General features: G+C 45.6%; 1 protein-coding gene across 1 annotated transcript in view; it reads right to left on the bottom strand.

Moving 5' to 3' along the window:
• LOC142387960 (fibroblast growth factor 12-like) overlaps positions 1-12,641 on the bottom strand; it is a 62,591-nt gene extending 49,950 nt beyond the window's left edge. The window contains exon 1 of the mRNA XM_075472745.1: positions 12,213-12,641. Coding sequence (XP_075328860.1) covers positions 12,213-12,240 — 28 coding nt within the window. The 5' untranslated portion in view covers positions 12,241-12,641. The remainder of the gene's footprint in view (positions 1-12,212) is intronic.
• Positions 12,642-13,348: the final 707 nt, after the last annotated feature.

Below are 13,348 nucleotides of genomic sequence, written 5' to 3' on the forward strand. Positions count from 1 at the left end.
CAGACTTTTACAGAATAAAAGCCTGTGAGCAACAGACTTTTACAAAATAAAAGCCTGTGAGCAACAGACTTTTACAAAATAAAAGCCTGTGAGCAACAGACTTTTACAAAATAAAAGCCTGTGAGCAACAGACTTTTACAAAATAAAAGCCTGTGAGTAACAGACTTTTACAAAATAAAAGCCTGTGAGCAACAGACTTTTACAAAATAAAAGCCTGTGAGCAACAGACTTTTACAGAATAAAAGCCTGTGAGCAACAGACTTTTTACAAAATAAAAGCCTGTGAGCAACAGACTTTTACAGAATAAAAGCCTGTGAGCAACAGACTTTTACAAAATAAAAGCCTGTGAGTAACAGACTTTTACAAAATAAAAGCCTGTGAGCAACAGACTTTTACAAAATAAAAGCCTGTGAGTAACAGACTTTTACAAAATAAAAGCCTGTGAGCAACAGACTTTTACAAAATAAAAGCCTGTGAGCAACAGACTTTTACAAAATAAAAGCCTGTGAGCAGCAGACTTTTACAAAATAAAAGCCTGTGAGCAACAGACTTTTACAAAATAAAAGCCTGTGAGCAACAGACTTTTACAAAATAAAAGCCTGTGAGCAGCAGACTTTTACAAAATAAAAGCCTGTGAGCAACAATAATAATTTACAATAATAAAATAAACAATAAAACAGGGGTGCTGCGTGTCGTTCCCCCTCTCTCTGCCCCCTGCTTCCTGTCTCTCTGAACTCTCCACTAAAGGCACAAAAGCCCCCCAAAAAAATGTGTACATTTTTTAAATATATAAAACCTGCTTTTTATGTCCATGATTAAAATATTGAAATATTTGTCGGCGTTAAACATTAAACGAGTTAACGTGATAATAACGAGTTAGCTCGCCCAGCTCTGGTTAGAAGGTAAAAACTCGTTTTTAACCTTCAACACTAAATAAAATCAGCTTCATATTTTCCACATGTGAAGAAATGATGTTGCTTCCATCTCCTTTAATGTGCCGTCAGCTGTTCTCCGGTGGAACGTTCCACATTCAGCGGCAGGCTCTGAGACTGTAAATCGATCCTAAACTGATGGATTGGTCTCCATCAGTCGGATCCGTGTCGTTTTCCTCCATCAGCTTCCTGCCCTAATGGGAGAGCTGAGAGCTGCTGGGAGTGTTGGAGGCTGAGGCCGTAAAGCAGCCAGGACAACAACAACGGGCCATAAAACAGGGAGGGGCGCGCTCACATGCTGAGGTCAGCATGTCCTGCTGTTTGTGGAGGAGGGGAGGCATCGCTCACAAAGATGGAGTTTATTCCTCACTTTAGTCTCAGAGACAGAGGTGTGAGCAGAAAGGCATGTGTGGGGGGGCAATTAGCTCATCCGGGGGCAGAAAACAATACCTGAAAAAAATCGGTGGAAAACCACTACTACAACTTCAAGCATAATAATAATAATATTAATAATAATAATAATAATAATAATGGTAATGATAATGATAATAATTATGATGATAATAATAATAATAATAATAATAATAATAATAATAATAATTCAATTCGGTATAATAATAATAATTATAATAATAATTCCAGCTTTTTATTACCTTCATTAAGTCTACATTTCAGATCATTATATACAACAAAAACATCAGAAAATGTGAGCCCCCCCCACCCCCCCACCCCCCCGTAGCCACGCCCCTGCTCAGAGACGTCTGATTCCAGATCCGTCCTTTTATTTATTATAATTGTTGTTTTCACTCCTCGATTTGGGTCTTGACGAAAACCGGAAGTGATGTAGTTAAGAAAATAAAAAAGGGATAAAACAGGAACTTCTTTGCCGTAATTAAAAGAAGCATATCAGCTACATAAAACCGAAGAATACTTTCACTTACATTCTAATACATTGCCCAACATGGTCAGTTCATTTTTGAACGTTGTAAACAATCGGGAAATGTGTTTTTTTCTGCATGGGTTGTTTGGCAGATTAGCATTATGCTATTAAAATATACTAGGGCTGTGTTCGAAACCGCCTACTACATACTACATACTACATAATACATACTTCCATACTGCATACTGCATACTACATACTTCCATACTGCATACTACATACTTCCATACTGCATACTGCATACTACATACTGCATACTACATACTTCCATACTGCATACTGCATACTACATACTACATACTGCATACTACATACTACATACTACATACTACATACTTCCATACTGCATACTACATACTTCCATACTGCATACTGCATACTACATACTGCATACTACATACTACATACTACATACTTCCATACTGCATACTGCATACTACATACTTCCATACTGCATACTACATACTACATACTTCCATACTACATACTACATACTACATACTACATACTACATACTACATACTTCCATACTGCATACTGCATACTACATACTTCCATACTACATAGTACATACTACATACTACATACTTCCATACTGCATACTGCATACTACATACTTCCATACTGCATACTACATACTTCCATACTGCATACTGCATACTACATACTTCCATACTGCATACTACATACTTCCATACTGCATACTGCATACTACATACTGCATACTACATACTTCCATACTGCATACTGCATACTACATACTACATAATACATACTTCCATACTGCATACCGATAGATCAAACACTATGCAGAGCGTTTACCCACAATGCATTTCGCTCCTGCCCGAGCTGAAATCAGCCGGCCTGAAGCTGATTTCTCTTAAGCTCTAAACTCTGTAAACTTTAGCAACATTTGAAACATTTTCAGGTGAGAAAGTAGTCGTTTAGATCCCCAACGTGTTGAAAACCTGACAAAATACCGGCTGTTTACAATTTTGTTCCCATGAATTCGGCGCTACTAAAGCTAGCCGCAGTGAGCTAACGCACTTCCGGTTATTTTCACAAAATAAAATACCCGTTGCCTTTTATCATAGGGAAAGCCATTACCATACAATTGGTGCTTTTGTTTTGAAAACAGGAAGTGAACCTACCCTCGTTGTAGCTAGCTTGAAACTGACGTTTTGACAGGAAATGACGATCGGCGACGTCACGTTACGTTGCATCTTGGGTAGTTTGAGTATGAGTAGTAACCTCAGGATGCATACCCAACATTTCGTAGAATCTAGTATGCATCCGGGAACTTAAAAAAAGTTATAGTTAGTATGAGTAGTAGGAGAAGTATGCAGTTTTGAACACAGCCTAGCTGTTTCTAAGGGTTCTGTACGTTAGCGGCTAGTTAGCGAAATGCTAGCACTTGTTAAGTGCATTTAACAGATTGAAGGTGATGTGTTCAAAGGGGAATTATATGTGGCTTATAATGTTGAAAAATGTGAGTTAAAGCCAGCTCAACTTTGGCTGTGATATGATCATAATGTTTTAATGTGAAGCTTTAAAAAGTATGGTTTAAAATTTGTGTTTATTTTAATGTTATGAAATGCTAAATATTGTAAATTTATTTGTTTACAGTTTAACCGGTTTGACCGTATAATGCACAAGGCAATAAACAACAACAACAACAACAACAAAGACTAGCTTATGTTATTCGTAACAGTAATGTCTAACATCCCTGTTGTTTCCACACAGAAACATTTAGGGTTCAGCCAGCAGCGGAGCGGTTTCCATCACAACGTAACACAAAATGACACCAAAGAAGAAGAAATGTGGGCTGAGAAACAGCAGAGGGAGCTGGTGCCGTTAAACCCAGCAGAAGAAGAAGAGGTTGCACCAGTAAAAGCACGAGATGGAAACCGCCGCTTCATCCTCATCATTTATTCAGTGAGTCTATTTCTGTTTTGCTTTCATCATCGTGACCTCACCACCTCAGACAAGAGTAAAAACTGTGTTTTTCTGCCCAATTACACAGCCGACACCACCCGCTGACGTAGTCGTGCCTTTGATGATGGCCAGAAACGTTGTTTATATTATTTATAAGTGAAGAACTGAGCAGTCACCAAAAGAGGCTGAAGGCTGAAGCTACAGGAAATCTGCTGATATGAGATCAAACTGATGATCAACAAACGTTTTATCTGTGTTTTACTCCGATTCCCTCAGCCTGCGGATCAGGACCCCTCGGGGGGCCGTGGCATCGTGGCTGAGCCATCAGGTGGTTGTGGAGGAGAAAGAAAAGAATACATCAGAAACAACGTGACGTGTTTTATACTGGGGAATGGTTTATGTAGCAGGTGACCTGTAAAAATGTTAAAAATGTGTCTTATAATGGAGAAAAAATGTGAAAAATGTTTCTAACTGCATTTGTTGTGATTCAGTGCAACATAAATAAAATTTAACTGATCATTAAATCAGAAGAAACAATAAGAAACACCTTCATTTGGTATCAAAGCATCACCAGCTCCACACGAGGAACATGGCGGGAAAATGGAGGGAACATGACGGGAAAATGGCGGGAAAAAGGCGGGAACATGGAGAGAACATAGAGGGAGCATGGCAGGAACATGGCGGGAACATGGCGGGAGCATGGCGGGAACATGGCGGGAACATGGCGGGAACATGGCAGGAACATGGCTGAAACATGGAGGAAACATGGCGGGAACATGGCGGGAACATGGAGGGAACATGGCGGGAACATGGCAGGAACATGGCTGAAACATGGAGGAAACATGGCGGGAACATGGCGGGAACATGGAGGGAACATGGCGGGAACATGGCGGGAACATGGAGGAAACATGGCGGGAACATGGAGGAAACATGGCGGGAACATGGAGGAAACATGGCGGGAACATGGCGGAAACATGGCGGGAACATGGCGGGAACATGGCAGGAACATGGCTGAAACATGGAAGAAACATGGCGGGAACATGGCGGGAACATGGCGGGAACATGGCGGGAACATGGCGGGAACATGGCTGGAACATGGAGGAAACATGGCGGGAACATGGCGGAAACATGGCGGAAACATGGCGGAACATGGAGGAAACATGGCAGGAACATGGCGGAAACATGGCTGAAACATGGAGGAAACATGGCGGGAACATGGCGGGAACATGGCTGGAACATGGAGGAAACATGGCGGGAACATGGAGGGAGCATGGCGGGAACATGGCGGGAACATGGCGGGAACATGGCTGGAACATGGAGGAAACATGGCGGGAACATGGCGGAAACATGGCGGAACATGGAGGAAACATGGCAGGAACATGGCGGAAACATGGCTGAAACATGGAGGAAACATGGCGGGAACATGGCGGGAACATGGCGGGAACATGGCGGGAACATGGAGGAAACATGGCAGGAACATGGCGGAAACATGGCTGAAACATGGAGGAAACATGGCGGGAACATGGCGGGAACATGGCGGGAACATGGAGGGAACATGGAGGAAACATGGCGGGAACATGGCGGGAACATGGCGGGAACATGGCGGGAACATGGAGGGAGCATGGCAGGAACATGGCGGAAACATGGCTGAAACATGGAGGAAACATGGCGGGAACATGGCGGGAACATGGCGGGAACATGGCGGGAACATGGCGGGAACATGGAGGGAGCATGGCAGGAACATGGCGGGAACATGGCGGGAACATGGCGGGAACATGGAGGGAACATGGAGGGAGCATGGAGGGAGCATGGCAGGAACATGGCGGGAACATGGCGTGAACATGGAGGGAGCATGGCAGGAACATGGCGGGAACATGGCGGGAACATGGCGGGAACATGGCGTGAACATGGAGGGAGCATGGAGGGAACATGGAGGGAGCATGGCAGGAACATGGCGGGAACATGGCGTGAACATGGAGGGAGCATGGCAGGAACATGGCGGGAACATGGCGTGAACATGGAGGGAGCATGGCAGGAACATGGCGGGAACATGGCGGGAACATGGCGGGAACATGGAGGGAGCATGGCGGGAACATGGCGGGAACATGGAGGGAACATGGAGGAAACATGGCGGGAACATGGAGGGAGCATGGCAGGAACATGGCGGGAACATGGCGGGAACATGGCGGGAACATGGAGGGAGCATGGCGGGAACATGGCGGGAACATGGAGGAAACATGGAGGAAACATGGCGGGAACATGGCGTGAACATGGAGGGAGCATGGCAGGAACATGGCAGGAACATGGCGGGAACATGGCGGGAACATGGCGTGAACATGGAGGGAGCATGGCAGGAACATGGCGGGAACATGGCGGGAACATGGCGGGAACATGGAGGGAGCATGGCGGGAACATGGCGGGAACATGGAGGGAACATGGAGGAAACATGGCGGGAACATGGAGGGAGCATGGCAGGAACATGGCGGGAACATGGCGGGAACATGGCGGGAACATGGAGGGAGCATGGCGGGAACATGGCGGGAACATGGAGGGAACATGGCGGGAACATGGCTGAAACATGGAGGAAACATGGCGGGAACATGGCGGGAACATGGAGGAAACATGGCGTGAACATGGCGGGAACATGGAGGGAACATGGCGGGAACATGGCTGAAACATGGAGGAAACATGGCGGGAACATGGCGGGAACATGGCGGGAACATGGCGGGAACATGGAGGAAACATGGCGTGAACATGGCGGGAACATGGAGGGAACATGGCGGGAAGATGGCGGGAACACGGCGGAGGTGTAAGGAGGGCAACCTGCTGATCTTTGGACATAAATATCTGGTTCTGAAGTCAAAAACGTCTTAGCGTGATTCATCGCAGCATAAAAAGGTATTTTTGTCCATGGATGACGCTGAATCCGCTGAAAGAAACTGCTGAGCCTGGATAAATACAGAACTGGGACAACGTCAGCTGATATCATGACATCAAGCTTTTAATCTCAGTGATCACACACGTTCTCAGGACTTGATTCAGACACAAATAAGTCAGAACCATGAGCAGTCTGAGCAGTGAAAGGCTGAAACCATCATTCCTGCATGCAGAGCAAAACGATTCTTTATGTTTGAGTAATAAAGCCAAAAAACAGACAAAGGGAACCTGCTTCACCAAGAGAAAAGTCAGTTTAAATCAGCTGTGAGGAAGCTGACAACCTGCAGCGGATCTGAACTGCTGATTGACTGAACTCAATATTGACTGAAAGAGCAGCTGGAACTAACAGCTCGATCCAGATCCCAGAGGTTCTGTTTCACAGCTCTGAGCTTAATGAGCTCCGGTTATCGATCTGCTGCCTGAAACTGTCACTGACTGACGCTCATCACCTGGAACACACCAACACCAAACCCAGTAAAGGCCCAGTTTCTGCTGCTGGAGGAACTGGTTTGGTTCTCCAGAGTCACACCTGGAACACACCAACATGTTGGGAAACCCAGTAAAGGCCCAGTTTCTGCTGCTGGTGGAACTGGTTTGGTTCTCCAGAGTCAGACCTGGAACACACCAACATGTAGGGAAACCCAGTAAAGGCCCAGTTTCTGCTGCTGGTGGAACTGGTTTGGTTCTGCAGAGTCAGACCTGGAACACACCAACATGTTGGGAAACCCAGTAAAGGCCCAGTTTCTGCCGCTGGTGGAACTGGTTTGGTTCTCCAGAGTCAGACCTGGAACACACCAACATGTTGGGAAACCCAGTAAAGGCCCAGTTTCTGCTGCTGGTGGAACTGGTTTGGTTCTCCAGAGTCAGACCTGGAACACACCAACATGTTGGGAAACCCAGTAAAGGCCCAGTTTCTGCTGCTGGAGGAACTGGTTTGGTTCTCCAGAGTCAGACCTGGAACACAGCAACATGTTGGGAAACCCAGTAAAGGCCCAGTTTCTGCTGCTGGTGGAACTGGTTTGGTTCTGCAGTCACACCTGGAACACACCAACATGTAGGGAAACCCAGTAAAGGCCCAGTTTCTGCTGCTGGTGGAACTGGTTTAGTTCTCCAGAGTGGTGGGAGGAGCTTACAGAAGGGGATCCGGTGGGAGGAGCTTACTTCAGAAGGGGACCTGGTGGGAGGAGCTTACAGAAAGGGACCCGGTGGGAGGAGCTTACAGAAGGGTTTTTTGGACATTTATACGGTGGAAAAGCCGGGTTTATCCACAGGATGAACACTTTGGACCCAAGTATGAGCTGCACAGGTGATCACAGAGAGCTGGGGGGGGTTCTGGTCCAGCAGAACCATGCAGCTGAACAAAATGGAGTCTGCAACAACAGCAACATTTTTATTTTCAGGCCGTTTGGGCCGAAGCTACTGGAACACATAAAGGAACCCGGACCTGAATTTTAACACCAACGAGCAGCCGCTCCTCTAATCCGGCACACACTTCAGAAAGCTGAGTCTCAGATACTTTAGAATTGAGATTATACGAACACAACAGCCGTGGAGCTGCCTGATGCGTCAGCGGGGCCGAGCTTACAGACTCTAACCCGGCTCAGTTCAGGTGAATAAAAAGTGTCGAGCCAATCAGCGACAGCCAGTCAGCATCAGCTCGTCACAGGTTTAAGCCTACAAACCCAAAACAGTTGTTTCTCAGACGGGAATCTAACCGCTGAACCCACAGAGTGACACCGATACACACCGTGTTTGTTTGCTGCTTCTCAGCTGATCGGCAGAAACAAAGTGAGTCTCGGGTTTCCCTGTCCTGGGCAGCAGGTGATGGAATCCTGTAGATCTGATCCCAGGATCGATAAACACTGATCTGTGTACACAAACAAACTAAAGTCGTGCTTCCTCTGCAAAGCTACGTCTGAGGCTTAAACGAGGCCACGCCAACAAATCAAAAATAGAGCAGAAAAAAGTGCCAACCTGGCCAAAATGAAACTCAGCTGAATCTATACTTAGAGCTCATATTTGTGGAGGTGGAGAGTAAACACCCGGTGGAAGTAATCCTCAAACATTCAGCGTTTCCTTTGACTGCACAAACATGCAGAGTGTTGGTGTTTCAGCCCCCCCCCCGGTTCAGGTGGGCTGATATCACACTGAGCTGATGAGCTGACTCATGGCTGCTTTAAATCTCTGCAGTTTCAGACTTTCACTGACTTCAGCACCGAGAAACAACCGCCACCATGGAGCAGCTCGGTCCAATACTGGAGAACCCAATGGCTGCCTCCAGCGGCGTCAATTCAGCCAAAGCTAAGCTATGGCGAGGTCACTATAGTCACATGACTACAGTATCAATCAATAAATATACAATAATCACCACAAAAGTCTGCTATGTAGCTTATCTGTAGGGATGGGAATCGAAAACCGGTTCTTGTTGAGAACCGGTTCCCAGTGTTTCAATTCCTTGGAATCGTTTGGCGATTTTGCAAACGATTCCCTTATCGATTCCAGTGGGCGCGAATGACGTCACCACGCAGCGTTGCGTGGCGAGTCCAGCGCAGCCAGCAGCCAACAATAAACATGGCGCCCAAGCGGTACAAACGCTCGAAAGTTTGGTTACACATCCCTAAAAAAGACGACAACAGGGCAACTTGCAAAGTGAATATTTCACCAAAGGGAGGAAATACTACCAACATGCAATAACTATGAATGAATGATTAACGTTGGTGAATCTGAACCCAGCAACGTTAGCAACGTTAGCATGTCCTCGGCTAACACTGCAGGTCACTAACTAACAAACACTGCCTATCATGTTAGCACCATTTGCCTCATTGTAAAAGCTGCTGTTAGTAACGGTTAAGGTTAAATGAATGCCTTCTCAGGCATTACATTTAGATGAAATCATGAGAGACAGAGCCTGACTGGCTCAGAGCCAGAGGCTGGTGGTACTACCCCCAGTTCACCTCTACCTCCAGCTTCTCCTTTCACCAGAGCAGGAAGAGTTAAATTACCCAGGCCAGGATAGACCAATGTGGACCTCACCGTTGTTGGGTTTGTGAGCTCATGACTCGTGTTACTTCTAAACTAAACAAAGTTGATGCTAATCGACCGGTTTGTTGTCCTTTTTCTCCAAATGAGAATCGATAAGGGAACCGACAAAGAACCGAATCGTTAAGCAGAATCGAAAATGGAATTGGAATCGTAAAAATCTCATCAATTCCCATCCCTACTTATCTGTGTGCAAATGCAGTCTCACTCACATAGCCGCTAACATGACAATGGACTCGTCTCCGTCACCCTGTTAGCATTAGCATTAGCGTTAGCATTAGCAGCGGAGGTGCTGAAGTGGACAGCCTCGTTAACAGCCTGAATCCCGCCTTCACTACCTGGTCCTCCTTCCTCCGCCGCTGGGGCAACATTGGACCCCTTTTTTGGTGATAAATAAATCTAAAGTTTTCTGCTTTCATTTCATATTTTACATTAATTAGCAAACAACAAATCCGAGCTTTGACCTCCAGGCTCGGTCATCTCGTGGGGGGGGGACTGGGAGATACCACATTTCAAAAGGGAAGATGATACTTTGATCAATTGATTGTGTTGTTCAGAATTTCATTTGTAGTTCATTTATATGTATTAAATAATAGAACAATCAATACAAATTGACACAGAGTAATTCCATGAATTAATTTTTTTTAAAAAGAGAAAAACGAACATTTACATATTACCCTGGAGCCGAGGTGTGGCAGCTGCCGTACCCAGTTAATGCCCATGGCTGCCTCACCTGTGGCGCCGGTTCCAGCCACACGAAGCTGGTTAAAAACATCTGCCCCCTCTTATTTCTGGGTAATTAAACCTCATTAAAGGGCCACTGACAACAAACACAATCTAGTAACTTCCAAACGAGTCGAGAGAATATGGTTCTACACGAGATTTATCATCTTTGATGAGAAAAATTTAGATGGAAAAGCTGAGTTTGAAGGGTCAGAACATCGTCTTATCGTAGCATGAAGCAGCTTTTATGTGAAGAACCCAGACATGAGTACACCAGAGATGGGGAATCGAGTCGACTCGAGTTGCTGCAATCATGACTTGTGACTTGACTTGACAAAAAATAAAAGACTTGAGACTCGACTCGGACTTGGAAGTTAAAGACTCGGCACTTGACTTGAGACACGATGACTTGAATGACTTGGGTGTTATTCAGTTCATGTTTTCAGTTTGAATATAAATTAATAAATTAATAAATAACATGGATTACCCGGTAGGAGCGCAGGCTGAGAATGGCGTCATGATTGGATCCCTACCCTGTCAATCAGCCATGCCCTCTCTACATACCTTAGTGTTTATTGGAGAGACCCGCCCTCTCACACTGGAAAAAATGCCCCTCCAAAAATAAAAAACTCGTTTCGATTCAGAATCGAACAGGTTCAGATTCAGAATTAAACTCGTTTAGATTCAGAATTAAACTCGTTTAGATTCAGAATTAAACTCGTTTAGATTCAGAATCGAACAGGTTCAGACTCAGAATCGAAATCGTTTAGATTCAGAATCGAACTCGTTTAGATTCAGAATCGAAATCGTTTAGATTCAGAATCGAACTCGTTTAGATTCAGAATCGAAATCGTTTAGATTCAGAATCGAAATCGTTTAGATTCAGAATCGAACAGGTTTAGATTCAGAATCCAACAGGTTTAGATTCAGAATCGAAATCGTTTAGATTCAGAATCGAACAGGTTCAGACTCAGAATCGAACAGGTTTAGATTCAGAATCAAACAGGTTTAGATTCAGAATCGAACTCGTTTAGATTCAGAATCGAACAGGTTCAGACTCAGAATCGAACACACTATGTTGGCAGGAACTAACGATAACCACAACAAGCGCGTGAACCCGATCTGCGGACGGCTCCGGGGGAACTTTTTACTACCGTTACCTGAGACTACGCCTCACTTTTCTTTCACTGCAGGGTCACGTGACCGGATTCGGACCAATCAGCATCCACCGAACCACATTCTGTTGTTTGGTTTCTTGTGTGGCGGGGCCCAGCAGGAGCTCCAGTTCTGCTTATCGTCTCTCCATCGGGATGTCTGGACCCCCAGAAGCTCTGTATCTGCCTCATCTGCCTCACCAACCTGCCCTTCTGCCTTCCTGCCTCCTCACCTGTCTGCCTGCATGCTGTCTCACCACCTGCCTCCGTCTTATCTCACCCATCCAGTCTCACCCAGTCTGTGTGTTTTGCTGCATCAGGGTAAAACACACTCTCACTGCCCCCATCCCATAATAACCACACCTAAAGCGCAGCTGCATCAGGATGTGAGCGGCAGGGCACTGCAGCACACTTCCACCCAGCATCCATCACCCCTCCACCCCTCCATCCGCCTCCCCTCTGCGGCCACAAAGCACCAACTTCCCTCCACCCCTCCGCACACTCGGGAAACTTCCACCCCTCCATCCCGGCCATCCCTCCATCATCTCCTACCTGCCGGCGCCTTCTCTTTGCCCTCCATCTCCCGCTGTGATTCGGTCTTCTTTTTCCGGCTTTGCTTCCTCTCCTTTTCTGCCCTCCTTTCCTTCCGCGATCAGCTGTTATCAACAAGCGTCGAGCCCCGGAGAATGTGACCGCTGCTCGGCTGCGGAGGGGTCGATGCCGGCGGCGGAGAGGAGGAGGCGGAGTGGGAGGCGGAGGATGAGGAGGAGGGAGGAAGGAGGGAGGGAGGCGGAGAGAAGAGCGCAAACAAGTCGCAGTTTGCTCTCAGGAACCCTCCTCTTCCTCTTCTCCGGCTCTGTGTCCTTCCTGCGCCGTGATGCTGCAGCCAGGAGAGAGGAGGAGTGACGTCACCGCCGGACGAGTTTCTGAAGTGAGAAGATGATGAAGATGATGAAGGTGGTGGATGAGGTGGGGAAGCCCAGGCTACCGCAAGGCACCATGGGAGCAGGCGCACCTCCAACCTGTACCTGCACCAGGAGAGGCCACGCCCCTAAATACACCCCACCCAAAAACACAGCGCGCTCTGCACATGCGCAGTTTCAATCAAAGAGAAGTTTTTATTCCAGGATTTTTTTTTTCATTATTGTTTTTTTATTGTAAATGTGTTTTAGGTTAGTTTTTAGTTCCATGTTCTACAGTGTGGGAACATTTGATATGGAAGCCCGTTTCCGCCACTTAATAAAAATTAATTTAGAAATACTATCTCAAAATTATGAGATACAAATTCATAATTATGAGATACTAAGTCAAAATTATGAGATACAAATTCATAATTATGAGATACTAAGTCAAAATTATGAGATACTAAGTACTACTTGTACCAGGTGAGGCCACGCCCCCAAATACACCCCACCAAAAAACACAGCGATCTGCACATGCACAGTTTCAATTAATGAGAAGTGTTTATTCCAGGCTTTTTTTTTTCATTATTGTTTTTTTATTGTAAATGTGTTTTAGGTTAGTTTTTAGTTCCATGTTCTACAGTGTGGGAACATTTGATATGGAAGCCCGTTTCCGCCACTTAATAAAAATTAATTTAGAAATACTATCTCAAAATTATGAGATACAAATTCATAATTATGAGATACTAAGTCAAAATTATGAGATACAAATTCATAATTATGAGA

Source organism: Odontesthes bonariensis, chromosome 9 (assembly GCF_027942865.1).
Source record: "Odontesthes bonariensis isolate fOdoBon6 chromosome 9, fOdoBon6.hap1, whole genome shotgun sequence".
Taxonomy (NCBI): domain Eukaryota; kingdom Metazoa; phylum Chordata; class Actinopteri; order Atheriniformes; family Atherinopsidae; genus Odontesthes; species Odontesthes bonariensis.